Source organism: Cinclus cinclus, chromosome Z (genome assembly GCF_963662255.1).
Source record: "Cinclus cinclus chromosome Z, bCinCin1.1, whole genome shotgun sequence".
NCBI lineage: Eukaryota > Metazoa > Chordata > Aves > Passeriformes > Cinclidae > Cinclus > Cinclus cinclus.
This window is the reverse complement of record NC_085084.1, coordinates 19,396,970-19,424,813: the sequence shown is the minus strand read 5'-3', so window position 1 is coordinate 19,424,813 and position 27,844 is coordinate 19,396,970. Positions and strand designations below refer to the sequence as shown.

Here is a 27,844-nt window from a genome sequence, read left to right as displayed (position 1 = left end):
AGAGTATAGGATTTTGGGGCTAAGCAGTGAATTAACCAGGAACTGCACAATTGCAAGTTGCTTTTTGTTTTGTTTTCCTCTAAACTTAACAGTTTTAGATACTGCAAATTATTACAAGTGTGCACCTCTCTTTCTAACAGGACTGTCAACTTGCTTATGCAGATTTCCAACATGTGCTGTGCCTTGTGAATAGTCCTGTTTGATTTTATAGAAAATGCATTTATGTCTATAAATGTCTTTATTAAAAATAACGTAGCGGAGAATATTTCTGGTTCTCAATTAGACCATGACTTCTGCCTTTTGCTTTTTATTGTAATTATTCTTGTATGCAATGTTGTATTTTGCTAGTTGTTTTTATCAAAGTTTAGTGACTCTGAATTTCTGGTGGATACCATTTTATGTTGACATTCATAAGACAACTTATATAATTGACCTGGAACTAGTTGTAGTTTCAGTAAAAAGGAATTACTTATTTTGAGACTAGATTCTTGAATTCAGAACATGCTGAAGAAGTATAGCACTGCTCACATGGTGTTTTTGGTTCCTACTTCAGTTCAGAATCATTACTGAAGATTAAGAATTTATGTAGCTGCATATTCAAATACTGTATCATTCAAATATATAGAGGTTTTTTTTTTTAGTACTTAGCAAGTCAGTAAGAGAACATTTTCGGTGCTCTTATTTCCCTAATGCATTGAAGACTTTCTGGGGAGATGGCATTTGAATAAAACTTGGTTTGACCTCCATACTCTGTTAACGTGACTTTCAAATACTGTAAATTTACTAATTTTAGATCACTTTAAGAGTCTCCTGTTCAAGTAGTAGTAATTTAATTTGTTAATGAATTTTTAAAATTACTTTTCTTTATCTTGAAGATTTTTTGATCTCTTTGAAAAATGTGATGGATATAAATCTGGAAAACTGAAACTGAAAAAACCAAAACAGTTGCAGGTAAGTTTGTCTTTATTATTTTACTACAAGATATTGTAAGTAGAAATCTGTTTATTTAATTAAATCCTATGTTTCCATTCTTTAGGAAGTGCTTGATATAGCAAGGCAGCTCCTTGTAGAACTTGGGCAAAACAATGATTCTGAAATTGAAGAAAGTAAAGCAAAACTTGAACAGCTAAAGACTGTGTTAGAAATGTAAGTGTCTAATTTTCAAACTTCATAGCAATGAATGAATATCTTCTGTTTTGACTTGTTTCACCAGTTACTGTGTGGATTGAAATGTTATCAAATACATAGTAATATAATAATTCAAGCAGAAAGTTTTTGAAGAGAAGGGATATCATGTTTGAAATAGACCATCACTGTTTTTTATCTTTAATTTTTAATTTAACTTATTGCTATATCTAGTGTCTCAGTATACATTCAACAAGAGAAGGTTACTTTTGTTGATGTCAAATATTGTTTTCTTGCATGTTCTTAAAATGAAAATACTTGTAAGCAGGGTCTGCTTCTTGCAGTGTGGCATAATGACATCTGATAGAACCAGTAAGAGCTTTCACCATGCTTACTTGTCTACTTACAGGAAACTTTGAGGATTGAAGATAAATAAGTCTTTGTGTACTAAGCCTGAAATATTTAGTAATTAAAAAAAGCTTTTAAAACCCAACCAGACAAAGAAAATGACAGAAAAGAATAAGGATTCAAAGTTTGTTAAAGATCTGGGATCTTAGACTGTGAAGTGGTAATAGGAGTTTTTAATTTAAAATAATATCAGGGAACAGGCAATTATTATTGAAATTTATAAAAATTGTTTTAAATACTGAATTTTGCTTGAGAATTTAAAGGGCTGTAAATCCAGTAGCCATCTACACTCTGAGACTCATTTCTAGATACTAATAGCCACAGTAGTTTTGGATCTGAATAGATAAATTATTTGTGTCATGTCCAGTACTGCATGCGTTTGGGGGTTGGTTCCATTGTTTTACGTTCAGGGTTGTAAAAAATAAAATTATTGAGTATTTTAAGATGTTTCATTTTACCATAGTTATTATTTTTACTAATTCTGTGCTTTTTGAGTTAATGTTTATTCTAAGGAGTGCTTCAATAAATGTTGGTTGTATGCACAAATCACTGACCAACAGAGATTTATTATATCCTATTACAGGATTTTAGAAGTTTTGGAGGAAAATATTTTAAATATTTCTCTCCCTCTACCCTTGTAATTTTTCCCTGTTCCTGCTTAAGGTATGGGCATTTTTCAGGCATAAATCGCAAAGTTCAGCTAACATATCTTCCTCATGGCTGCCCTAAGACTTCAAGTGAAGAGGAAGGTATTGTATTACTTTAATATTTAATCACTTAATATTATGTGTATATAATAGTCATGGACTACTGGTATAGCATGTCTTGATGTCAAAAAGAGGTAAAATTTTGTTTTGAAATAACATCTATAGTTAGCAGATATCGACAGTATTTTAATCTGCTGAATTGTACACCTAAAACTCTAGTAAATTTGTCTTCTAACCTAGCTGTTTTGAAACAGAAGAGTGACATGAAAAGAAACTTGAGTGATTCATTGAAGCTCTGTTTTGAGCCAGTATAAGAAAATCTCACACAAAAATTATTATCTTTAAAACATTTACAAACTATAGGGTGTTTAACATCCGATTTGTTTTAATTTTTCTCTCTTGATTTACTTTTTGCTTCAGATTCATACTAAATATTTTTCACATATATTCTCTTCATAGTTTTGTTGTTTTCAGTATTCCTCTGGTTAAAGTTCACTAGGTCAATATTTCCTTAGTATTAGAATGCTAATAAAGATTCATAATGTTGAAGAGATCCTTTGACAAAGCTTTTCATAGACCAAATATTTTTTGTTTATTTAGAAAATAAAATTAACAGTATACTTCACTACTAAGCTCTCTCCCTGTGTACAATTAGATAATAGAAGAAATGAGCCATCCCTGCTTCTGGTTCTAAAATGGGGAGGAGAGTTGACCCCTGCAGGCAGGGTTCAAGCAGAGGAGCTTGGAAGAGCTTTCAGGTGTATGTATCCAGGCGGACAAGGTAAAAAGAAAATTATAACAATGATTTTCTAAAAAATTAGGTGTCTTAAATAACTTTTGAAGATAATCAAGTGCAAGATGAGAGTTTGAGCAAAATGTTTGTTTGGTAGGAGATTATGCTGGATTTCCTGGATGTGGTTTACTTAGATTACATAGCACTTACCGACATGATCTCAAAATCTACGCTTCTGATGAGGGACGAGTTCAGATGACTGCAGCAGCTTTTGCAAAGGTACATTGTGAAATGGTATTGTCAGTTCTAAAATTCTAATATTCTCAGGTTTGTTTTTTTCTTTTGAAATCTGGGAGACTTTTACAGTGTATTAAAAGAGTAGTTCAGTGTGAAAAAGTATCCAAATAATGTGCCAAACATTTGGAATTCTTTGAGCAGATGATGACAATTTTTAATTAAACAGCCCTGTCTCAGGCATTTTCATCCTGCAAGTTTCTTCTGCGTAAGATTATGTCAACAAGCTAAAGTCTGCTGACTTGAAGTTCTAGGCTCTAATGCAAGTATTTGTCTTGTTCACTTCTCCATGGATCTGTTATAACACCAGATTTCAATTATCAAGACTGTTATCTACCTAAAGGTAGTCTTTCCTGACACTAGTGAGTGAGAGATCCAGGGCAATGCCTGTGCTCAATAATTCATCAGTAACCTCTGTCAAAGAATTGTCCTGGGTGTTTTCCAGAAATCTTGGTTCCTTGTCCCCTGCAATATTGCCATGGACTTATCCAGGGCCAAGAGTATTCATGGAAACAAGGCCTGCAGTTAGGTGGCTTTCTCCACTTGTGTTAAGAAGGTTTCATCCATTTCCTCTTTTAATTTGGGTGTTCTGTAGCAGAGGCCTACCATGATACTGTGCTGTCTACCTGGCTTCCAAAGGGTCCTATATCTATTTACAGCAAAAGTCCATTTGTGTGAGCTATTCTACCATATCTCTGTAATTTGAATTAACTTAAAGCTCTACAAGTCTTCAGACTTCCTGTTTCTCCTATTTGTTTCTATGCTGCATGTGTTTGTGCAGAAATATTTCTGTCATCTGACCTGCTTTCCCTTGGTCAGCAGGCTTGAAGAGACACCACACCATTTCCTGCTTTATTCCAGAGCACTTCCATTGCCAGAAAAGTCACAAAAGTTTCCAGCCATCTTCATTTTGGAATTCTCCATTCACCTCTTGTTCAAAGCCTTTGATTGTCCTGTGACTCACATGGCTTGGGCTTTTGCCTCTGTCGAGTCTCTGTAAGACCCTACCTATCTGCTGTTTATCCTGCCAGATGCTATTTGATTTGCAAACTCTTCCCATAGCTCCTCTCTGGTAACACAAGTCCTTGAGCAAAGGATGTCACCCACAAGTCAGGCAGCTGTTGCTTCCAGCCTCAGGGAAAAAGCACCTGTACTCCCCACAATCCAAGACCTGTACAGCTGGTGTTGGGGAACATTCTCTGTGACATGTCACCATCACTGTTGCACCATCTGTATCAATCCTGCACACTAGCAGTGTTTAGGGAGCCATTTCTCTGTAAGTACATGCATTGTGCCCCTGTTTATCTAACCCATAGCCAAGTAATACTATTTTGAATTTAAATTAGTGTTTTGGGCATTTTTTAAAATATATTAATTTTTTCATCTGTTTGCCTGAATAATGGTATTGTTTGCTTCAGGGACTACTGGCCTTAGAGGGAGAGCTGACTCCTATTCTTGTCCAGATGGTAAAAAGTGCTAATATGAATGGTCTGTTGGACAGTGACAGTGATTCTTTAAGCAGCTGTCAACATCGTGTTAAAGCAAGGCTCCATGAAATTCTCCAGAGAGACAGAGAATTTACTGCTGATGACTATGATAAGGTTAGCAAATTATTAGTTTCCCATGAAATAAAATAAATAATTATGAAAATTCCTTTGCAAAAGTACTGAGCAGTGATTTTATGTATCTGTTTTGCAAAACTGTGTGGGTGCTTGCAAACAGTTTGAACTGCAAAGGTGGCTGTACCAACTGTGGCTGTAGAAATTTTGTCCTGTGATTTGAGTAATCAGAATAGCTACCAACTTTGAAGCAGGAGTAGACAGGAATCTCATTTGTAAACCTTTTTCACTGTTCCATTAAAATATTTTAAATCTTCAAGAAATGAGATATTTTTTTGCATTTTTTGTAATCTTCACTTTGACACTGTGTGTTGTAATAAAATGTTTTCTTATTTACTGCAGTTGTTTCAATCGTTAATCTGCTGCAAGGTCTGTTTTTTTTAATTAGAATACTAAGATACTGAAAAGCATTAGAATACTTTCAGTGAAATGAAATATCTCGTTAACATGCTAAATTAGCACATAGTTTATGTTGACTTAGTACAGAACACGTCATTGTTCCTGGTTTTAAATGTATTGTTTGTTATAGTTAAGAAGCTTCTTTCTCTTTCAATTGCTTTTATTCTGCCTCATAAAACAACTAAATACAGGTCCTCAAATGAGGTTTAATCTTAAACTGCTATTTTTGAAAAAGTATTAAGAGCAAATTAATTAAGAATAATATACCCTGCATGTATATACTTTGCATGGATTCATTTAAATACATAAAGTATCATCCACTCCTAGCAGTTGATTCAACAGTAATTGGAAAATGAAAGGATTTATTGATGTTTGTTATATAGATATAATCAGGTTTGAAACATGTCTGGAACTAACAGTACTCTTTGGTCTCTGAAACTTACAAACTTCTGGGATTATAAAGCAATACAAACTTTTGGGGGATTCATTTATTTGTGGAGGTTTTTACATTTACTTGTGATTTGGGAAAAGTGCATGGGGTTTATTCCTGTGCCTCCCTCCCTGTTATGTATAAATAATCAGTTTCTTGATTTACATCATCATAGGGAGACAGGAACTGCTTACTGTTAGAGAGCAGATTTTTTCCACATCCAAATTACTTTATACACTTGAGGAAACTGAGGAAAGTGCAAATAAGTGTGTGTTTTGTGTACAAATCACTGTTTCATATCATTGGTCACTTTGGATTCTGCAGACTTTTCGGAAAAAAATGAGGCTAATAGAGTCAATGTATGTGTGAGGCTAAGCCTCACACATACATTGACTCGATTGTTGTAGTGAGACTCATCTTGATTGTGATAGGTTGTAGCTTTTGCCATTTCTATAATTAATTCAGTTCTGAAGAACATCTCATATATTGTTGCTATATGTGCATTTAAAGGCTTTCTTTTTGTGTTTGTGTCCTGCAGTCTTGTAGAAACAAAAACCTAGGACAGGAACAGGCAAACTTTTTTTAAGGTATCAGTTACTATTGCAAATCTGGTTCCTATAGAGCAAAAAATATTTTGTGAGGTTTGTAGCCTAATGACAACATTTCTAACAGAATTTACTTTTGTAAGCATTTGAATACAGAAGTTACTTGAGAGGAAGATATGGAGGCTTGCTAAGTATATACAAAGTTTTAGGCATTTTCCCAAGTTGTCTTGGAATAAAATAAATAGTTTTATAAATTCTTGTAGTTACTCACATTTACTGTATAGAATTAGTTGATCTATAAATTTCTTATTACGTTTGAATCTAATAAATGTTACTGCATTTTGATATATCTTCTTAATGCCTCAAAGGTAATAGATAATTGATAAATTATTTAAAATATTCATAGCAACCTGCTTGAGTGCTTTTTCTCCAATACTTGGTATCTTTGATGTGTTCATCTTATCTCACCAGGTCTTTCAAATCTAATCTGTTTAGTTAATTTTGTGTTTATCTCAAATTGCAGCTCACTCCATCTGGAAGCATCTCATTGATAAAATCAATGCAGGTTATTAAAAATCCTGTGAAGACATGTGACAAGGTCTATTACTTGATCCAGAGTTTGACTTCTCAGATCAGGCAGAAAATGGAAGACCCAAAGTCTGCAGGTACATAAACATTTTTGTACTTGTATTTAGTTTCTCTAGTTAATTTATATGAAAGAGAATTGTAGTAACACAAGTTGTAACACAACTCTTCTTCACTAAACTCACTTTTAGCAGAACATTAATGTTCTTACATTGGTTAACACCCAATAGTGGATTAAATTTTTTCACAGTCTGATTTCATATGCACAGTTTTGAGGTAAAAAAGCATGAGGAGCATGTGGTTGTATTGCAGAAATTCTTCTTAGTTATTTGAAACTCAGAATTCCACAAAAGTAATAAAAAAGTTGATGGTAGTAAGGCTAAGTTACATAGGTACGTCTTATATTTAAGGGCCAGTGGTGCATTTGTGCAGCAATGTGTTTTACTGTCATAGTGGAGCTATGTAGTTGTGATGCTATCAGCACTAAAATTAATGTTATGCATAGCTGTGCCACCTTCTTAATTGTAATGCAGTTAACTTATTTTGATCCCTCTGTAATTCATTTGTCACTACTATGTAATTAAAATGTCCTTTTGTTACTTGAATAGCCTTAATTGCTGATAAGAGATATATGTCTATCCAGATATTCAGCTGTACCACAGTGAAACTCTAGAACTGATGTTGCGCAGGTGGGCCAAGTTGGAAAAAGACTTCAAAACAAAAAATGGAAGATATGATATTAGCAAAATTCCTGATATTTATGACTGTATAAAATATGATGTACAACACAATGGATCCTTAAAATTAGAAAACACGATGGAATTATATAGGCTTTCAAAGGCTTTAGCTGACATTGTAATTCCTCAGGTAAGTATTTTCAATTATTAAATAGAAGAAAGTGTAGAATAAATGCATTTAAATTTTTTTTTGGTGAAAATATCTACTTTGTATTTTCTTTCAAAAAAGAAAAGAACTCCCACATTTTGCAATAATAGAAGCCTTTAACATGATCTCTTATTTTTTCAGTAGCAAGCTGACTGGGATTTTTTAAGAAAAATTTGATTCATAATTAATTAAGCTGTATTCTGGTGAATTTTTCTAGATATTTAGGGTGTGAACATGCCTCCTTCCTTTACAGCAGTGTATTAAAATAAAATGGTTCATATGCACCATTCATCATGTATTTAACAGTTGCTTTTATTAATAACTCTGCTTTCTGAAATTGCTTTTAATTTAATTTTTCCTGCTTATTGAAATTTCATTTTTTTGCTCTTTGCAAATGACACTGTTAATCATTTAAAGCAATTTTAATTTAAAAAACCTTTCTGCTTTTTCAAAATGCTAACACTCCATGATGTGTATGTAGGCATTAAATTTCATACCATTTCAGGCCAGAAGTGACAAGTTAAACTTACATGCTGTGCGGATTGTTAAACTTGGGTTAGCTCTAAAATCTTTTAGGTGGCAGGACACGAAATTGATTTGTGATAACAGGACAGAACTGACTAAAGATTTCCTCAGGTGTCCCTGCAGTTACAGAGCAGTGTTTGAGCAGAGGTGTTTACCCATATTGTGTTCAGCATGTGAACGAAGTTCTTCCTCCCCCCATCTCTCAAACTCTTTGACATGGAGGACAAAAATAGAAGTGATGTTTAAAATTCATTGTGTTTTGTGGGTCTGTTAAGCTGAAATTTTGGACAGAAAGTTTGAGAAGAGCAGGTAAATATGAGGACACATACTGAAGGAAGAAAAACAAAGAGAACTTGATAGCCTACATAATGCAAAGGAAGAATGTTCGTGTTGCTCTCTGGGGTAACAAGAAGATTCATTCTAACTGTGAGAGCACTTTAATACCATGTCCAGCACAGAGTATGAAGCTCCTGGAAAGACATACTTTTAAATATTGATGATATTACAAGATTTAATATCACCATTAATTTCCCAGTTGTACATAAACACCATTTGTTATTATTTGACATAAGAAGATCTTCTCTGGCTGGGTTTACCCCCACCTAAGACAGATATACCAAATATGTCTCTTTAATAACTGTTAAAAGAAAGGTTAAAAAAACCCCAAAACATTGTAGGGGCAGGATAAGAGATGGAGATGGTGACAAGAAGGAGGAATGACTCTGTAGATGTTTTGGTTAAGAATAAAGAGCTTTGTCATTCCAGAAGCTAAATCCAGTTCTTTGGTTTAAAATAGTGAAGGAAAAGCTTTGTATCAAATCAAACAGCAAAAAGGCAAACTGCTTGTTAGTTGAAGCTACATCAGTAATCATATGCAGTAAAAGTTTTAAACAGAAAAAAAGAAAAAAGGTTGGTAGCCAGAGCAAACTAATAGATTCTTAATTTGCTTTAATGTGGAAGCTTTGAATTAGAAGGCATTTAATCTTTAACTGAAGTTTGTTTTTACACAGGAATATGGTATTTCTAAAACTGAGAAACTGGAGATTGCCAAAGGTTACTGCACTCCTCTAGTCAGAAAAATTCGTTCTGACCTTCAGAGAACTCAAGATGATGACACTGTTAATAAGCTTCACCCTCTGTAAGCCAGTTGCTTTTTTACATGGTTACACTAATTCCCATAAAACTAAGAGATATTCTATTGCTTTCATCTTTGAACTCTCTTTTTTGCTCATTGAAAATATAAAGTGTCATTTATATATTTATTAACAGCTATTTAAAAAATAAAGACACATATTATCTTGGTCTAATAACATTTTTCTTTTTCTTTAAGCTACTCCAGGGGTGTTATGTCCCCAGAACGCCATGTTCGTACCCGGCTATATTTCACCAGTGAGAGTCACGTTCACTCCCTGTTGTCCACCCTTCGTTATGGTGCCTTATGTGATGTAAGTTTCTCTGTTGAAGCCCTTATATTCTGGGAAGAACCTGAATCTTTCTCTGACTGTATCAATTGAAATCTTAACTGTCTTTGAAATTTATCACATTTTTTCAAACGTTTGATTTTTCCATTACTTGTGGAGAAAAATTGCAAACTGCACATTAATTGGCGTGATGATTTCCATCAAAGTAATGTTGTGTCCCTTGGCTGTAGGTGTTAGAATCTCAAACAGATGTGGAAAGGTCAGATCCTTTTTTATTGTCTTCTGTTGTCATCAACAACTCTTCCAACTTCTCAAGTTATGATTCAGGGTTCTCTTGAATTCTCTTTTGCACTTGCTTGCTATTTTTGACCATTGATATACTGTCAAGATGTCACTACCTAATTTCAGTGCTCATAGAGTACAAAATTCCTCCTGTACAGTGAATTTTCTTACTTTCCTATACTGTTATAGAACACTACAAAGGTGGTGCTGTATTCTCCATCAGTCTTTGACACTGAAAAAGACAAGGTGTCCAGATTCAGAAATTACTTAAACTGAGCTGTTGGAGAAGATACATGCAGCACCACAAACCTATCTGCTTGTAAGATACAGCTTGACTTAGACACTACTTTTCAAAATGTTGTATTGACATTCTTGCTTCAGGTAATGGATGACTAAACTCAGTGATGGCAAAAGCATTTATAAACCTCTGTAACATGCTACAACAGGTACACTCCAAGTTTAAATCTGATAAACTTTGAATTTTTCTTAAAGATGGATTACTAAATAGTTTGTTTCCTACAGAAAAAGGTGACTTTAAGTAGTTTGGAATAGCATGGTTGTACCTCCTGTACATACTAGAAAGTTTCGTTTACTCTTCTGATATCTCTATTAGTTTGATATCTGAAAACTTTTTTCACAGTACACTAGCTGAAATTAATTTAGCGTAAAATTAGTAGTTCTCATCAGGAGAATTGAAAACGGTGCCTCTGTCTACGTATCATCACTGGTGAAAAAACATGAAAGACACACTGAAATAACATGAAAATTTCTGCTTGTCACTTTTCAGTCATTTGGTGAGCAATTTTAAGTCACTCATGGAGGTTCATAATTGTTTTTTTCATTGTACCTCTGCATTTTCCTTAGCTATGATAAGCTTTGCACTTCTGCTATGGAAATATATGTAAATCATCAGTCTTTTTAAGAAAATAGCTGAGTTTTACTTGTTGATACTTTTTTTCCTCCATAAGGAATCAAAAGATGAACAATGGAAACGAGCTATGGATTACTTAAATGTGGTCAATGAACTCAATTACATGACACAGATTGTCATCATGCTTTATGAGGATCCAAACAAGGTATTTAAAAGGGATAAATATCTTCAGAAACGAGTAGCGCTGAGCTATGTATTAAAGTATAAACTTAATTATTTTACTTCAGGAACTTTCTTCAGAAGAGCGTTTTCACGTAGAGCTGCATTTCAGTCCAGGAGCTAAAGGCTGTGAGGAAGATAAAAATTTGCCATCTGGATATGGATACAGACCTGCCTCCAGAGAGGTAATAATTATGCCTTTCTATAAAGCAAAACTTAGGTTTTTTTGGATATGGACATACCTAAATAAACACTGTAAAATTTTTATGTAAAAAATACAAGTGTGATTTTTTATCTGGTAGAAAAACATGCATTAAAAGATAAGTAGTCACAATATTTTCTGTTTTGAATGGGCACTGAGTTAAAGGATTCAGATAATTTGGATCTTCCAAGGCTTTGCCAGAATTTTTACTAGAAATGCAAAATACTGTAAGAAAAGTGATATCAACATTAAAGTGTCATGTGAATAATATTCTGGGAATTGGAAGACATATTTAAGAAAGTAGTTTGGCATGTTTAAGAATACAGATTGTTGAGGAAGGATTGATATTTTCTAAGACACATGGTCAGGTAAGTAGAGTTATGGCTGCTTTTTGAGAAAGGAATGAGAACAAAGCGTGGCTGGAATTCTTCTAAATAGAAGAAGAAAGAAGAAACAGATTGTTATGTAGATTATTAAAGTCTAGAGCAGTTTTTTCAGTAATATATGATTTACATCTTGTATTTTTAAAATGAGCTTTTTTATCTTTATGCAGAATATTTATTTAAGAGCCACTCTGTCTACATGTTAGAAGGTGTACAGACAAACTGAAAATTAATTGTGTATTTTCTATAGAATGAAGGCTCGAAGAAAACCTCTCATAGAAATGATAGTGATGAGGAGGTACATGCTCATAAAAGAGATGAAACGGATCGATCAGTAGTGATGTTCAAGCCAATGGTATCAGACCCAATCCACATACACAGAAAGTCACCCCTTCCAAGATCCAGGAAGATTGGTTCTGTTGAAGTAAGTGTTTGTGTTCCAGATAATTTCTGTCAAAGACATTAACTTCTGCTTGTTTTTAAGAGAACAAAACCAAATGTAATTCTGCTTTTGGTTATACAGAACCAGCATGATGCATCTCACAGAAGGTTTGCCTTTACTCAGTGGGAAATCCTCCATGGCAATAATTTTTCTAAAAGGATATTTTTATTTTAAGTTCTTTTTAAAAGACTGAGTTCCCTTTTTTAAAGCCATTTTAGAAAAGTTGATATCTGAAAATGAAGACTTTCAGTCTAAACCTACCTCTGCAAATTAACATACACTGTTTTTCTATTCATCCTTATGCGATAGCTACTACTGAGAATTGAGCAAACTTTCAGGGGGATTGTGCTGAAAGGGAACAGAGGGATTAGGGTGGTAGGGGAGCTGCAGGAGATGAGACATCTTTGCTGTATTTGCTTTCACGTGAAGTGAAAGTTACTCCACTTGTCAAGCTTTTGAAGGTAAGAAAGATAAAGTGACAGCTGTTTTTTTTGTAAGTGGAGGGGGTTTGTGTTTCATGAATTATGTTGATAACATCTTGAACAATCCAGTTTGCTGTCTTGAAAGCCATGGCATCTAGCTGTGCTTCACAGATACGGCTTAATGTCACAGAGGTGGGGGGATGCACAGCTCTATCACTGATACCATTGGGATGGTTAAATGGAAATTCAGATGGTGCATAGTGGCACTTCTGTGATATTAATGCTAGAAGCAGACTAACAGCTTATTGCTTCATTTTCAGTTGCTTAAAACCATCAGAAATGAAGATTCATGCCAAAAGCTTTTTCTTTCATGTTTGTGTTGGGAATGAGTTGTCTGTATGCAGTAAAAATATTACAGATTTGGAAATCACTTGGTTATTGGCAGTATGGAGAGAAAAAGATGCATGATTCCATTCTGTAAGGATATCTATATAACTTCACATGACTTCCATAAATTAACAGACATAATAAATCTTAATGTCTTATATTTTCTATTTCCAAGGTTTTTTCATAAACAAATTCTCACAACATCAATATTTTTGATTTTAAAAGCTGTTTTTGCGATGATCATGCAAACTTCCCTCCTAGCTGTGAGTTCACTTATGCACAGCTTAGTAGTCTATTACTTCACACTTCCAACCATTTTAATAAATTATATGGAAGTTAGCTTTCACAAGATATCAGAAGCACAAATTGCCAAATTTTGACTGTGCAGATAATATATGTTAAAACTGAATGTGTTTCAGCACTCAGAGCTTGCTTATTTGCCAGAAGGAAATAGCCAATTTAAATAAAATGTACACTATAAAACATTTTTTTCTTATGAGTAAAATAGGGAGTTTCATGTGCCTACTGAAATCTGCAAAACTAGTATTTGGAATATTTAAACTAAACAATATTTTGGAGCAATTTAAAGAAGTCACTGCAACTTAAACTGCAACTGCCTTGAACAATTTTTTTTTCTTTTTTTCTCCCTTTTTTTGCCACCCTTCCCCCTCCGCCTTTTTTTTTCCCCTCCTGTAAGGCAATTCTGTTTTTACCTACGTCTATTAATTTGAAAGGACACTGTGAGATTATATGGAAGATTTTATCTGGGTTATAGTCAGCAATATTTACAGAAGGAATGCAACTGTGACTGAGTCTTGAAAAGTAAAAAAAAGCTGAGTTACAGTGTTAAAACAAGAACGTAAAGCTCATTGACATTGGGAAGCAAACTCTGTATTACAAAGAATGTTAATTGCTAATGACAGATATTGATGTAGACATGGGGGGTGCTTAGCTTCACACTGTCCTCCCTTGAAGTCCTGATAAGGTGTGCAGCATCAGATAATTTTTAGTAAATTTTTAAGTTTGGAAAACTACTACCAGTCATTTTGGTGCTACTACCAGTGAGTCAGCTGTAAAGTCTCAAAGGCAATTTTAAAATTTAAAAAGAAGCTTTCAGATAGGCTTATAGACTAGAAATGGAAACTATTAAATAATAACTAGGAAAGTTTAATGTACTTAGGAGGGGAAAACACTGTTAAACAGTATGTCAAGGGTAACAGAAGTTCCATTTACAGCATGTGAAGAATTCTTAAAACTATGAATCAATTATTGATAACAAATGTTTTCTATCATATCTAATATTAGTCTACTAGAAATTTGATTGAGGTGTAGTAGAAGATATAGTTGGATGAAGAGATAAAGTGAAACTGTTAACTTTCTAATATTGTATTATTACTCTTCTCTCTTCACTGTTTAATAGTTTTAAAGGTAGTATGTAAAAGGGTACAAGCAAATTGGGTTTTTTTCTTTTCTGTTCATTTGGCTCTGTTGAATCTAACTTTGCATGCTTTGCTGTTTTTTGCCCCCTTTCTCACTTCCAGGAAGAGAGCCCCCTGAGTGTGTCTAGCCCAGAGTGTATTGGTACCTGGCTGCATTACACCAGTGGTGTGGGTACTGGGCGTCGAAGACGCAGATCAGGGGAACAAATCACTTCTTCCCCTGTCTCCCCTAAATCACTGGCTTTCACATCCAGTATTTTTGGCTCATGGCAACAGGTTTTTAAACTTTACTTCATTAAACATTTTATGCATTCCAAGCAACAACTGTCTTTAAGGACATCTAATCCCTTGTTATGGATTATGTTTCAAGCAATACCTTCCACTTCTTAAAATTACTTGCCAAGACTGTTTGGGGGAAAAAGAGCAAGTGCATGTTTTTCCACTGAATGTTACAGGCTTTCATAAACATTTGGTTTCTTTATAGGAATTGCCAATGTTATGACAGCAAAAAGGCCTTAGTGTACTGCCTAATGAAAGAGAATTATGCTTTGGTTTAGTTGTCCTTTAAGACTTTAAAACCAGCATTGCTTAATTTGGTGGTAGGTAAATTTAAAAACAATTGCAACCAATACAATTTAAAATAATTTATTTGGTACTTCATGTGGCTATTCAAAACTTGTTTTGCATATATCATATTTTCAGTGGCCTGGTATTAACTATTGCAAGGAAAAATACTCTAGCACTAATAATTCTTGCCATCTAAATCTGGAGGTATCTGAAACTCCCAACACAGTACATCAACCATTGACTTGTACAATATTTTGAAGATTGTTCCATGTAATGGGGGGTAAGGGGAAAGCAGGGAAAAAAAGAAACAGTAAATGTTTTGAAAGCAACAGTGAAGATCTAAAGCTATTCAGAATGTCAAAATATTGTGTACATGTAGGACAATGGATGATGTTCTGTAACCATATCCTTTTTCTTTGAAAATTTTCATAATTTATTGTAGAAAATTCTGAAATTATTTACACTGGAAAAGTTTATATCAGCAAAGGCTGTGAGCATCTGAGGATTATACTGATTGAGCCTGTGCATGGTCAGTGATTGTATGGTGTCCTCAATAGTTTGTCTGTCTTTCCCTCCCTCCCCTCCTTTTTTCAATACAGGCGCAGTTTAGGAAGGTGCATTTGGTAAAATGAAATAAAATGTCTCAATTGTTTGTTCTCATATCAGTCTTGGTGTGTGTCCTTTCTCATTCTGAATGCTTGCTTTGCACCACCTCATTGCAAGGAACTCATACATGAAATGGACTCCCTTCAGAAGGGGATATTGCATGATCTCTCATATTTCCTTTACATATTTTTACTAACACTTATCATACAGCTTATTAACACCTGTCTGTCTGAAACAGGCTGCTGTATCAAGTTAAATGGATGTTTCATGCTGCTGTTCTATTTTCCCTTATTTTTCTGTTTCTTATATCCAGGTCCTATCAGAAAGCAATAGTAATTTACGAACACCAAGAACTATTCTGGAACAAAAGCAGAGTGGTTTAGGTATGTGCCTACAGTTGAAATTTTGTTTGATGTTATCAGCTTTTCATCTGCCTGCTGTTCTCTCTAGTTGTATATTCTTTGAATAGCTTTTTTGTTAACAGGACCCTATAGTATTTGTCATCAACAACATATGCTGAGTGTCTGCCTATGCACTGGACAATTTTTTTGCAACAAAATTTTTAAATAAGTTATAACTGAAAAGAGCAAATTGTTTGAAACCTTCCGTATTACTGATTTTGTACTGCTCACAACAGGTACACAGGATTGTTTTTAACATAAAGCATGTTTTTAAGATAAGGTTGTTTCTGATTGAGCTCTGGATTTTGCAAGAACATTTTGATTAAAATGGCCTTCTCTGGAAACACTTTTCTTGAAATTTTCTGTTTCCTACTGTGGGTAATTAATGGAAGTGAAGACGTTTTTCTAAGGGGAGGGGGATGGGGAACAAACATAAAGTTTATTGATAGTATCAGGGTTTTTGCACATACTCCTCTCTGAAAATTAATTTCTTCTTTTCAGCATTAGAATTAATCATGCTATAGTTCAAAGGCTTCTTTCAAATTCTCTTAATTCAAGTGGTGCTTTTCTATTGCTTTATTAAAACAGGCATACATATGACTCACATGCAAAAAAATGAAATCATGCACTATTGTGAATCAATATTGCTTTTTTCATCTGTGTGTCTTTTCGTGGGAAACATTATGTATAAAAAAATGCATTACCTATATGCATAAACATAGAAGTAGCTTTTCCTTTATTTGCAAAGATGCGTGTTTTTTGTATGTGTAATATTTCTGTGATACTTTTCTTCCCCTTATATTTTTCCTGTAGTAAAATGCATATGTCAGGTGCTCTTGTTTACTGAGGTCCTGGTTTTTATCATGTGCTTGCTAAAGTTGAATGAATATTCTTTTTTTGTGACACAATATGGCTTGGGGAAGTTGATGTATTTTTGTGTAGATTAAGGTATTATATTTGGTGTGAAAGGCTTTTGCCACAGACCAGGCACCAATTTATTTTGGCTATGATTGGTCACATGTGCTAGTAATGTTTCTCCTCACTGGACTGTTATAAGTAATGAAAGGAAGTATTGCTGGTTTTCAAAAAAAAAATCTGCTGCTGCTTATCTAAAATGCAAAAGTTAAGTTCTGAGTGAAAAATTGCTTCTCCTTTCAAGTAGTAGTAAAATGTAAAGGAAAAAAATTGCAACTTCTTTCCCATTATTCATTGTTGTACATAAGTTTAATGGTTGATGATTACAAAAGTTGTTTTTGTATTTTTGTCTGTGGCTTTCAGTGATTTGTTTAAACTCCCATTCTAGTGGCAGGAATGCACGAGTTGTAACAAAAGTACTGTCACTTGCATGGAGATATGCAAAAGTCTTCTCAGGAAAGGAAGTCAAGTTAAACTTGACGAAACTTTCAGGTATTTTCTATTTGTAACATTGTCAGTAATGGTAGCTGAAGTGTGAATGGAGTATTTCTACTTTGGTTAAGATTTTGTTGGGGTTAGAAGTATTTCCACACTCTAAGTCTGTGGAACTGCATGAGTACTTCATAGCAGCCTGTCATATCAAAGGCTGATTTGGTTGAAAGCAATGAGCAGTATTTTTCCAGTTTATATTTGTTTCAGGAATACAGATTTTCAAAGACACAGCTTTCACACCATCATCATCATCAATCATTATTGTCATCATCATTTTCATTTTGTTTTGTTGTTTTGTTGTTTTGTTGTTTTGTTTGTGTTTACATTGATGCTAACTGGTAACTTTTTTTTACCAAATGTGAAAACAGGACAAGAACTCACTTTGTTAAAGCCAGTCCTCTCTTTGCACATATAGCAGAATGTGCAGTTTCATGAGTAGAAGCACAATAAATTATGATAGTTTCAGCCTACAAGTTCCATTCTGACATTACAAGCATATTGTGAACCTGTCCAAGGCACTGCCAAAAGCTGCCTTTTGTGTGGTAAGAGCCATGTGCTTGCATGCTGCATGCATCCCCAATGTGAATGGACGAACACCTGGTTGTTGTATGTATTTTCTCTAACTCCCATCAGGGTCTCACTGTGCGGGCCTGTTTAGCACCTCAGTGCTCGGGGGTTCTTCAAGTGCACCTAACCTACAGGATTATGCTCGTACGCATCGTAAAAAGCTGACTTCTTCTGGCTTCATAGATGGTATGTGCACACTCTCGCACATGCACGCACAACCCATGTGCCACATTGAACTTCTAAAGATTTTAATGGAATCCTAGAATCTTTGGCCTTAGTATTAATTTTATGAGTTTCTATTGCTTCTTTATTGCCCATAGCTTGCTTATGTTTAACTTAATAGCATAGTTAATTCTTATTTGTCTTGAAATGAACACCAGATCACAGACCTGTAATGTGTGCCAGGAGATGCCAGCAAGAACATTTTTTAAATAAACTGAAAGTTTTGGTTTTAAATTCCTTAATAATTTTAAACTTTGGTTTTTATCACTGCTAATTGATTTTGAGACTAAAAAAATTATTTGGAGCATATACAAGGAATGAAATTATAAAGTGATAAGTTAAATACTGATGGTGAAAATTTTAGGATTCCTGACCTTTTTTTTTTTTGGTGGGGTTTGTGTTACAAAGGAGCAGGAGATTCTCAGTTTTGGATAATCTGGCATAGAGATGAAACTCTCTCACTAGATTTCAGAATGTAAAGATACCAAAGCACACCTTTATAACTCTGAGGTGAAACAGTATTCATGCTGCTTTTCCCCCCCCACTTCACTTCTCAGTATTCAAGTCTAACCTGAATAACCTTGTATGCCAGAACCACCAGCTCATTCTGCTTGTTTTCATACACCTCATTACACGTCTTGTAGTTACCAACAATCAAAATTTTCTTCTAACATCTATTTAGATTTTAGCCCTTTTCCTTGGTCCCTTCTGCATGCCACTCACTTCTAATACCTTCTCATCTTTTCTTTTTACCTTTCTTCTTCCTTTTCTATTTTAAAATCTCCCTCTTTTGGTAGCTGTTACAAATTTCAGGTACCTGTTTTTCTCTTTCTCAGACACCACACGCGGTTCTGCTGTTAAAAGGTTTTCTATCTCATTTGCTCGACACCCAACCAATGGTACGTTTTGCTTTTATTTTAAAACCAAAATCGAAAACAAAAGGTTTCTTGCTTCATCCCTTTTATTTTTATTTCAAATACGGGGTGTACAGTATCATCCAGCTGTCTGTCGTTCCTAACTTCAAGCACAATTCCAAATATATCTGTAATCATTAGATATCCTAAATCTTTTCTTTACCATTCATTAGTATAAATACAACATCAAAAAACATTACTTAGAAAAATCCACAGAAAAAACAAAATAAGTGCTACTGTTAATCATGATCTCTCTAATAAATTATTCTCCAGAAGTTCTTGTATGATCATACTGTATGGTACAAGATACAGACAGTGAAATCTGGTCTTATTAGACATACACTTCTTAATAGCTGCTGCTTCTTCTTCTTTGTCTTCTGCTGAGCTGATTCTCTGAGCCTGCCCATTCTAAAATAAATCACTGAATTGACAGCTGGAGTTTATGACTATCTTCTTGAAGTGATGCTAAATTACAAATGCTAAAGCAGAAGCTTTGGTTCTATTCTTGCTAAATTGCTATGTTTTTTATGGGACAAAAATTTATTTTACCTTATCATACTTCTCTGTTCATCAGATGTGCAAATTACTTAAATATTGCACTAAAAATCACAGCAAGAGGGCTGTGACTTCTTGAGCAGCATTGACCTCTTGAGCTTCTAGAGTGAGAGTTAACTGTCTTCAGTTTGCAAAAATTCTCATTTAACACACAGGACAGAGGTATGTCTTTTTCTTCCTCAGCAAAATATTTTGCGCCTCCCTTTCGACATGATTGAATAGACATATCCTGTTCATGAATAGACATATCCTGTTCATGAAAAATAGACTCAGTCTTCAGGACCCACTGGACCTGAATGTAGCTTTTCCAGATTTCTTAACTGCAGCTTTAAAATGTGCATGACTGCTGGCTGAGTTCAGTTATAGTGATATTGAAATTGCAGTGGAAATCATCAGTATTTTCATGTTAGATTTAAAATATATTTGCTTAGAAGGAAAGTTAAAAAAAATACTTGAGTTTTGGTTTAGCTTTGCTTAGAAGCAGAGTAGTGTTTTTTTACATTAATTTTAAATCCATAGTGACGTTTTTGCACTGCAGTGCTTCTTGAAGGAAAACTATAGTAAGGCAAAATTTATACCTTTAAGACTGTGTTTGATCTAAGAGGCTAAATCTAATGTTTCATCTCAAATAGAAAAGTCAAGAGTCCCATTTTTTTATGTTATGACACAAAACAAGCAATATTCCCACAGCAAATAAGGTCAGAAAGAACTGCATTTGAGAATCTGTGGCTAATCTGGATTACTTTCTGTTCCATTTAGTCGCTTTTTGTGACTCCATTCTTTTAAAAAAGGATCTAAATAACTTTTAATAATTACAGAGATTATTCTGATTCATATAAAGCAGCAGTTTTACACACATCTTTGACAAGATTATTGCATGCAGTATGAGCTCTTATGAACCCCAAGTATACTGCAGGTTTCCGGGGGTTCTCTACTAACATAACACTATTGATGTTGTTTCATCTGTCCTCTGGACTATCATTTTAATTATCCTTGTCCTTTTTCATTCTGTTTTTTCTTACTTTTATGTTGTTATCACACCCTCTTAACTCATTTCAGACTACCCCCCATCTTTAGTTCAAGGAACATGGTGAAACAAGTATCTTCTGAAAGTGCTATACCTTATTTTCTGGGCCTCTGCAGAACACCCACACCTCTTTAGGTGCTGGTCCATTTCCTCTGTGGAATTTCTAGGCTCCAGTGGTATGTCTCTACAGCTTTTGAATCTTGAGACAGCAGGGTGGCTTTTTGAGATGCTGCATTAATCCTTTCATTGTCTTGCTTTATGATGATTTAAGAATAAATACAGCCAAAAATGAAAGGCTGTTAGTGTACAGGAAATTGCCTTCTTAAAGGGATACTGTCAGGCTTCTTCATCATAAAATTTCAAATTTATTTCTTGTAACATCATAAAATGTTTATCAGAAAGCATTCAAACAAAATACTACACGTAGATTTCCAGATTATGTTTTAAGCCATATCCCTCAGACATAAAGATACTACAACAACCCACTGGGATATGACTAGCTGACAGCAGAATTGTCAAAACTCAGTGAAAAAATTTGGAGGGGAAATTCCTAAAACAAGAAGATTTTATTTCTTTTTCTTCTCTTTTAAAGGGCATGAGTGCATTTTGGAATTCCTTTCTGGTTCTGTATAACATGCACTGTAATAATAGTTACTAAAAAGTTAACCTGACAATGTCCCACTTCATTAATTGCAAAATTAGAAAAATAAGTTGTCTTTCGAGTAATAGTGACTTTTCTGTCAGGGTAAAGAGAAATCTTGTATTTTACTGTAAGGCAACGAAAGGGTTTGCGCTTTACATGCATGCATATAGTTATTTAGGATATTAATATATATGGCAAGCATCTTATTGCTTACACTGAAGGTTATCTACTGACTTTATAGGAGAGTACAGATTAACAGTATGGTGGTGGTTCTTTTGTACACAAAATCCAAGTTTTCATGAAATGCAACATTTTCTTTATAATTTAAGTGGAGCTGACATAAGTACACCTCAGTTGGTTCAATATTTGTAGCAGTGGTCCCCGAAATTTCAATATGGCCAGGGTGGATCAAAATAAGAGTATAGACATTTGGGGGTTGAAATCTTGTTGAATTTCTTCTTTATGCAAAGTACTGATGGTGAGTGAATGGGTAATACTGGATATCACAGGAACATTGTTGCTTATTATTTTATGGTAAGGAACAGTTCATAATCAAAATGCTATCTCAAATAAATGTACCTTGAAATGAAATTCTAACATTATTTCATTCATTAATTGCTTCTTTTAATTGTCTTAGAAGAAAATTACAGTATTGAATTGCAAAGTTGTAATGTTACAGCTGTATGTTGAGAACACTAATGGACATATTCTCTTCGGAAATGCAACTCAATGAAAAGCTGGTTATTGCATTACCAAACTTGAATCACTTTAGAGGACTGCAATTTTTTTTAACCGAGATGTTTAAATGCTTTTAAGTTTGTTAGTAATATGGACACATGATTAGTATGCAATCTATACTAACACAGAAAAGCGAAGTCCAAGAGCTTTTTAGATTTTTGGGTTACTTTACTTACCTGTTCTAATATATGAAACTTCTAGTCTTTCAATAATGTTTTTAAATGCATAAAGGTAGGTGTATATCTGTCTCAGAAAGTAAAACCATGTAACCTCAAAGTAAAAAGTGCTAACAGTGGTTTTCCTTTGATATTACAGACAACAGTTTGTTTTCACAGAATACTGAAGATGATAGAACATGAATTCTGCAAATTTATTTCTTGGAAGATACAGCACTTTTAGCTCTTGTCTGCTAATACAATAGCTATCCTACTTCCTTGCATGAATGAATTACCTATTTAGTCCTGTGCCATGTGTAAGAATGAGTAGGAGAAATACAACCTTTTCCTGACTTTTTTTTTTAAGTGATCTGTTGAGTTTTTCTTGAAGGGAAATTATCTTTCATGAACTGATTTGAGAGTAGAGCACAGTTCTCATGTTGAATAATTTGTGTACACACATACTTCACCTGTACACAGGAGTTGTATCCCATGGTATGTTACACAGTATCTTTAGCTGGAAATTAGCTCGTCTTTTTCCAACTCCTGTAATATTTAATTTCCATGATTTCAAGAGACTTATGCCTGCACGTGCTAATGTAAACTAAGCACTTTTTATCATGCATTAATGCAGTAGCTTAAATGCTGTCTTATGTTTGGAAATCTCTTTTTTTATTATTTTTCTTTTAGGTTTTGAACTGTATTCCATGGTGCCTTCTATTTGCCCTTTGGAAACTCTACACAATTCCTTGTCTCTGAAGCAGGTGGATGAATTTCTTGCTTCTGTTGCTGCTCCATCAAGGGAAAATCTACAGGAAACATGTACTGGTTATAGTTTGTAATTATGTTAATTTTAAATTCCTAACTATTGTCTAGTTAACCTTTGCAGTGCTTTGCAGCTAACAAGTAAACTAAGGATACTGTTTTTGAAGAAAATTAAAATGTACATAAACCATAATTTTACATTTTGCACTATCCTTCTGTGGGTGTGGACCCTTATAATTCACTGAAGTAATGTCTCTGTTGGCTGAGATAGTAAATTAAGGATTTAATGAAATCATAGTGTATTTCCTTTATTATTACATTGACTTCTTTGTACTGTCCACACTCAGCTGAATTACAGGTAATGCTTTTCAGGTAGTATGCAGTATTCCCAGCTTTATACTATGCTGCTGTACCTCAGCAGAATAGTGTTGCATGTACACTTCAGACTTCATTATTTCGTGTTTCTTTCAGTATTACTTGGGGTTTCACCTGTAGAGTGCTTTGCAGTTACTTAACTTTTTAGCAGTTTGTGCTGTGTGTTTAAAGTTTAGGTAATCTTGAAAGGAAATACAGCTGAATTCTATCCACGTGTCTGGAGAAATGATTTTTCCATTGTGATTCTACTGCTGTGTCTTTGGAAATGGTTTCAGTTAGGTCAGATTTCCCACAGATTAAGGATGCTTATAAATAATGTGTCAGGTGATTGAAAATCATTCTTAAGGAAGTGTCTAAAGACTTATATTTTGATCAGGAAACTTGTACTTGCAAGTACTGATACAACAGTATTCTATGTGTTTGGACTTCTCCCTTTGCTATAGGATTTTTCCTTTTTTCCCCCATTATTTTATACAGTTTAGATTTTAATCAGCAGCTTATTTGATGGGGTAGGCACTCCTATATTTGAGAAGGAATAGAAGCAATTTAAGAAAATTGATATTACTGAAAAAGACCTCAGAGAGACTTACAAGTATATGAAAATTCTCAGCTACTTAAAATGTCTTTTTATGGTTAAGAAGTTTTTTCTTAGCACTGGTTAGGAAGTTTGCCTGTCTTCAAAATCAGTTCAGAATTGAGAGTATACAAGATGAACGAGTATTGAAAAGCAAAACATGTCATATTCCTAGTGTATGGTTGTCACCTTTCTACCAAGGAGTGTTTGGAAAATAGACCTGATACAATTCAAGTCATAGATGTTTGGTTCTCCTGCTTTCCTGTACTGTTTGGAGGTTGTCTAGAGATTAATGCATTGGGTGCACTTTTCATAGACATGTTGGACTGAAAGCTTGTTCAGGTGCAATCTTCATAACCTATGAGAAACATCTCTAATGCTTTTGCAGATCTTCTGGAAAGGCACCTGTTACTGAAATGCTGCCTTAACAGCCTGAACTTACTGTGTTTCTTTCTGTGGTAAAAAAGAGATTTTAAGATTTGTCTTTCATGTTATGAAGTTTTGACAGTAAAGTCAAAAATTGGTAGCTGAGCAGCTGGTTGTATAAATGTGGTATATATTTTGCTGATGGATACACAGTCCTTTGATTACAGTTTTGATATCTGGTTTAGGTGAGAATACTTTTATTATTAATGGTTCTTTTTTCCCCTACCATTTCAGCATCTCCAACTCAGATGATGCCCCTTTCAGGAAGAAAAATTTCTTTAAATACATTTACCGCTGCAAAAATTCAACCAACTCTACTTGAAACTTTGCCTGAAAGGCTAGCAGTAGAGAAATTAAACTTATGTAAGTAAATTCTGTCAAAGGCATAATGGCTAACCTGATTATTTCCAGCAGTCTAATTCTTCCTTACATGTTACATGACTTCATAGGGCAGCTGTTTCTTAACATTCCCTACATAAGTAGAATAATTTTGTGTGTCAGTGAGACCTCAGTAGCATTTCACAGATAGCTGTAACAGTAAAACAGTGTTAATAGTTACTTTCTCTTATGCTCTGAATTGTTTCATTTTCTGTGGCCTGAAGTTCATGAGCTTTTGCTTTGAAGTATGACAGCTATCTCCAAGTAAGACAAAGTAAGTTAATTTATTTAAATGGCTGAATTTCTAAGATGTTTTCTGAACACCTAATGCAGAGCTCTCTCACTCTGTTCTGAATAAAGCTGCCAGTAACACGATGGTGCATTCAATCATTAGTATGTTCAGTCTGAACTGCTGGCCAGCTACACAGTTTTTTGGACGGTTGTGCTGTTTAGAGACCAAATTTCACTTGGATTTCTAATTTCATTAGATATAGTGTAGCTTATTTCTGTACTAGATAACATGCATTTTGTTTGCCTTCTTTTCTCTCTATTTGTACAGCTACCCTTGGATGTCCTGTTAATGTATCTAATACTAAACCGTCTCTTGAAGAGGCCTCACTAGATGCAGAACTTTGTGGTGAAACTCTTTCTGAGAAGAAATGATCAGACAAAACTGGAAACAACTTCTTAAATAGTACTTTAGTGCACATTCAAGCAAATTACTGAACTGTCAAAAGCCATTCATGTCTGCATCTGCAATTCATAGTGCACATAAGAATCTTTATACATGGTTAATTAGTGTGCACAATATTTAGGTCACTTTTAAAATGTTTCAGGAAATAGACTTAAGCAGTTTGATGAACCACACATCTTTTAATGGACAAGCCGCACATGAACCTTTTCTGTGTCTTCAAGTATCTACTGTAAACCTGTACAAAAATAAAATGGTATGTGTTACAGCAGCTCTGTTGATGTCACATTTCATTACATCGCTTGATGTAATGAAAACATTGTCTGTTGCCATCATAAACTTCTGTTTTCAGGAGTTTATAATCTCCCTGTGAATTTCTTCCGTGTTCTGAAATGTAACACGCATCATGACTTTTTTAAAATTTAACTACATTTCCAAAGAGATCTCTTTTCCTTGGTTTGGATATAAGCAGATATTTTCTGTATTTTAGTTATTTTATATCATATATGCTGCAATAATTAGGCACGATGGAGCAAGTTCATGTATCAGCACTTTTGATGACTTTTTTTTTTCTGTGTTTACATCAGGCCTGTAACATTCAAATGTACCTTCTTATATACAGGTACCTGTGTATTGTCCAGCAGATAAAAACTGTCTTTTATATGTTTTTATCAAAACCTTCTATTGCTTACTAAAAACCAGTTTTATTTTCTTTGCCATGTGTTTCTAGAAAAAGGGGATACTAAAAAGCAGGTTTTGTAGAAGGAGAAATGGTTACAGCTGGTCTGCTACTAGGTTTAATCTAAATACTGTAAATATTCCATCTGTGCTTTATTATCATCCTTTTACCATAGAGAAAGATTGTGGACTAGCAGAACTCAGTGCATACTGTTCCAGAATACTCAGGATTCATCATGGCCTGGGAATTTTCAGACCCTTCTCCTTCCAGTCTAGGTAGCTGACAGCAGCTCTCAAAAAACAAACAAACAAAAAAACCCAAACAAACAAACAAAAAAAGAAAAAAAAAAGAAAAAAAAAGCAAGCAAAAAAACCAGACAAAATTCACAAAACAAACAAATAAAAATGGCAAAAAATTTGAACATTTTATAAGAGATGAAAGAAACATTTCTAAATTGGTGGAATATGGAGTTATGGTTTTATTTAGAATAATTATCCAGTCTTAAGCAATTGTATTTTTTTTCTGTGGCATGAAGAATTACTGGGTTATGAGTATCCCAGATTATGAAAATATAGACCACTTCTTTAAGTTCAAGTGGCTGAGTAGTAAGAATGGACTTCATAACTGCAAGATAGGTAATTCCTTTCATGTTTAAGTTGGAAATTCCTTTCATGTAGAAGGCATAGCTTATGAATAAGATGTTTAAGTAGGGCTCTTACTTGTCTCTAGAGCCAGTGCAAATATAGTTACATTCACTTTGCCACAGGGTCTTTTTTCAATGTTTACCATATATGAAATGGCTTCAGAAGACTATTTCTAACAATTCTGGTTAAACACCAAATATATGAAAGGTTTCAGAGCTATATACTTCAAGCATTTTATTTTCTGTAGTGTAATTGTGTGGCTGACAATGTTGGTCTTGCATACAACTGAATGTACACTTGTTTACCGTTTAAAAAAAACCAAACCTAAACATGTAAGTATACGTATCATTCCAGTCAACCAAAGCTGTGGCATAACTTTTTATGTGCTTCTAAATAAAATCTAAGTCACTGGCAATTTCTCTCTATTGTGTTTTCTTTTAAAAGCACTGTGAAGTATAGTGAGTAGCTGACAAAGTAATCCAATGGAAAACAATTTACATATCAGCCGTTCATTTACAAATAAGCCAAAATTACTCTTGGAGGTAAGAATGTGGCATAAAAAAATTACAGTATCATTTTATACTGAAATCACTCCTCAAAAAGATGAGTGGTAGTCACACATTCTGCAGTGCTTTGTCATGTTCCAGAATGGTAACATCAAATACAGGACTACTGTGAGTGCTCTTCTACTTGCTATTGAGACTGACAATAGGAATACAATGTGGACTGCACAGATTTGAAACTTTTTAATTCAGTTTCTTTATGCAGTAGCAGTCTCTCTCACATTGAAGTTTTTGAACTATGCATCCTATTCCAATGAGATTTGACAGAGGTATAAGACTATGGTTACAGAAATTCAGTGGTCAAAATATGACTGTAACTCCCAAAATGTCACCCTGCAATGTAGTTTAAGTAATTATTTAACTTAGCATTTCTTCAAAAATGAAGCATAATTATGAAATAGTCCAAACTACAAAAATGTGTGTGAAAACTCCTATAATTAATTTAAATCCTGTTTTATATTTCTTTATTTTAATAGATAAATTTCAGTTATGTAATTACCCAAGAAGACAGAAGCTGTTAAAGGAAAGCAGATGTGCTTCCAAAGTTCAGTTTTGTAGAAATCCATATAAAAACAGCATAGGGAGGTATGCATACAATAAATATACATATGTCTTGGTGTGAAA

The 27,844-nt window shown here is 34.1% G+C and overlaps 1 protein-coding gene across 4 annotated transcripts in view; it reads left to right on the top strand.

Annotated features, from left to right (window-relative positions):
- PPIP5K2 (diphosphoinositol pentakisphosphate kinase 2) overlaps positions 1-27,063 on the top strand; it is a 38,013-nt gene extending 10,950 nt beyond the window's left edge. The window contains exons 11-31 of one of the 4 annotated variants that reach the window (XM_062514081.1): positions 876-951; positions 1,037-1,146; positions 2,197-2,282; positions 2,896-3,021; positions 3,131-3,252; positions 4,686-4,868; positions 6,784-6,925; positions 7,489-7,712; positions 9,266-9,393; positions 9,586-9,700; positions 10,927-11,034; positions 11,117-11,233; positions 11,884-12,057; positions 14,426-14,599; positions 15,810-15,879; positions 17,938-18,057; positions 18,930-18,992; positions 20,706-20,765; positions 22,816-22,947; positions 24,500-24,628; positions 25,203-27,063. In XM_062514081.1, coding sequence (XP_062370065.1) covers positions 876-951; positions 1,037-1,146; positions 2,197-2,282; positions 2,896-3,021; positions 3,131-3,252; positions 4,686-4,868; positions 6,784-6,925; positions 7,489-7,712; positions 9,266-9,393; positions 9,586-9,700; positions 10,927-11,034; positions 11,117-11,233; positions 11,884-12,057; positions 14,426-14,599; positions 15,810-15,879; positions 17,938-18,057; positions 18,930-18,992; positions 20,706-20,765; positions 22,816-22,947; positions 24,500-24,628; positions 25,203-25,306 — 2,563 coding nt within the window. In that variant the 3' untranslated portion in view covers positions 25,307-27,063. Of the gene's footprint in view, positions 1-875; positions 952-1,036; positions 1,147-2,196; positions 2,283-2,895; positions 3,022-3,130; positions 3,253-4,685; positions 4,869-6,783; positions 6,926-7,488; positions 7,713-9,265; positions 9,394-9,585; positions 9,701-10,926; positions 11,035-11,116; positions 11,234-11,883; positions 12,058-14,425; positions 14,600-15,809; positions 15,880-17,937; positions 18,058-18,251; positions 18,303-18,929; positions 18,993-20,705; positions 20,766-22,815; positions 22,948-24,499; positions 24,629-25,202 lie in introns of all 4 variants that reach the window. The other 3 variants (XM_062514082.1, XM_062514083.1, XM_062514084.1) reach the window with 3 other exon arrangements.
- The last annotated feature ends 781 nt before the right edge of the window (positions 27,064-27,844 follow it).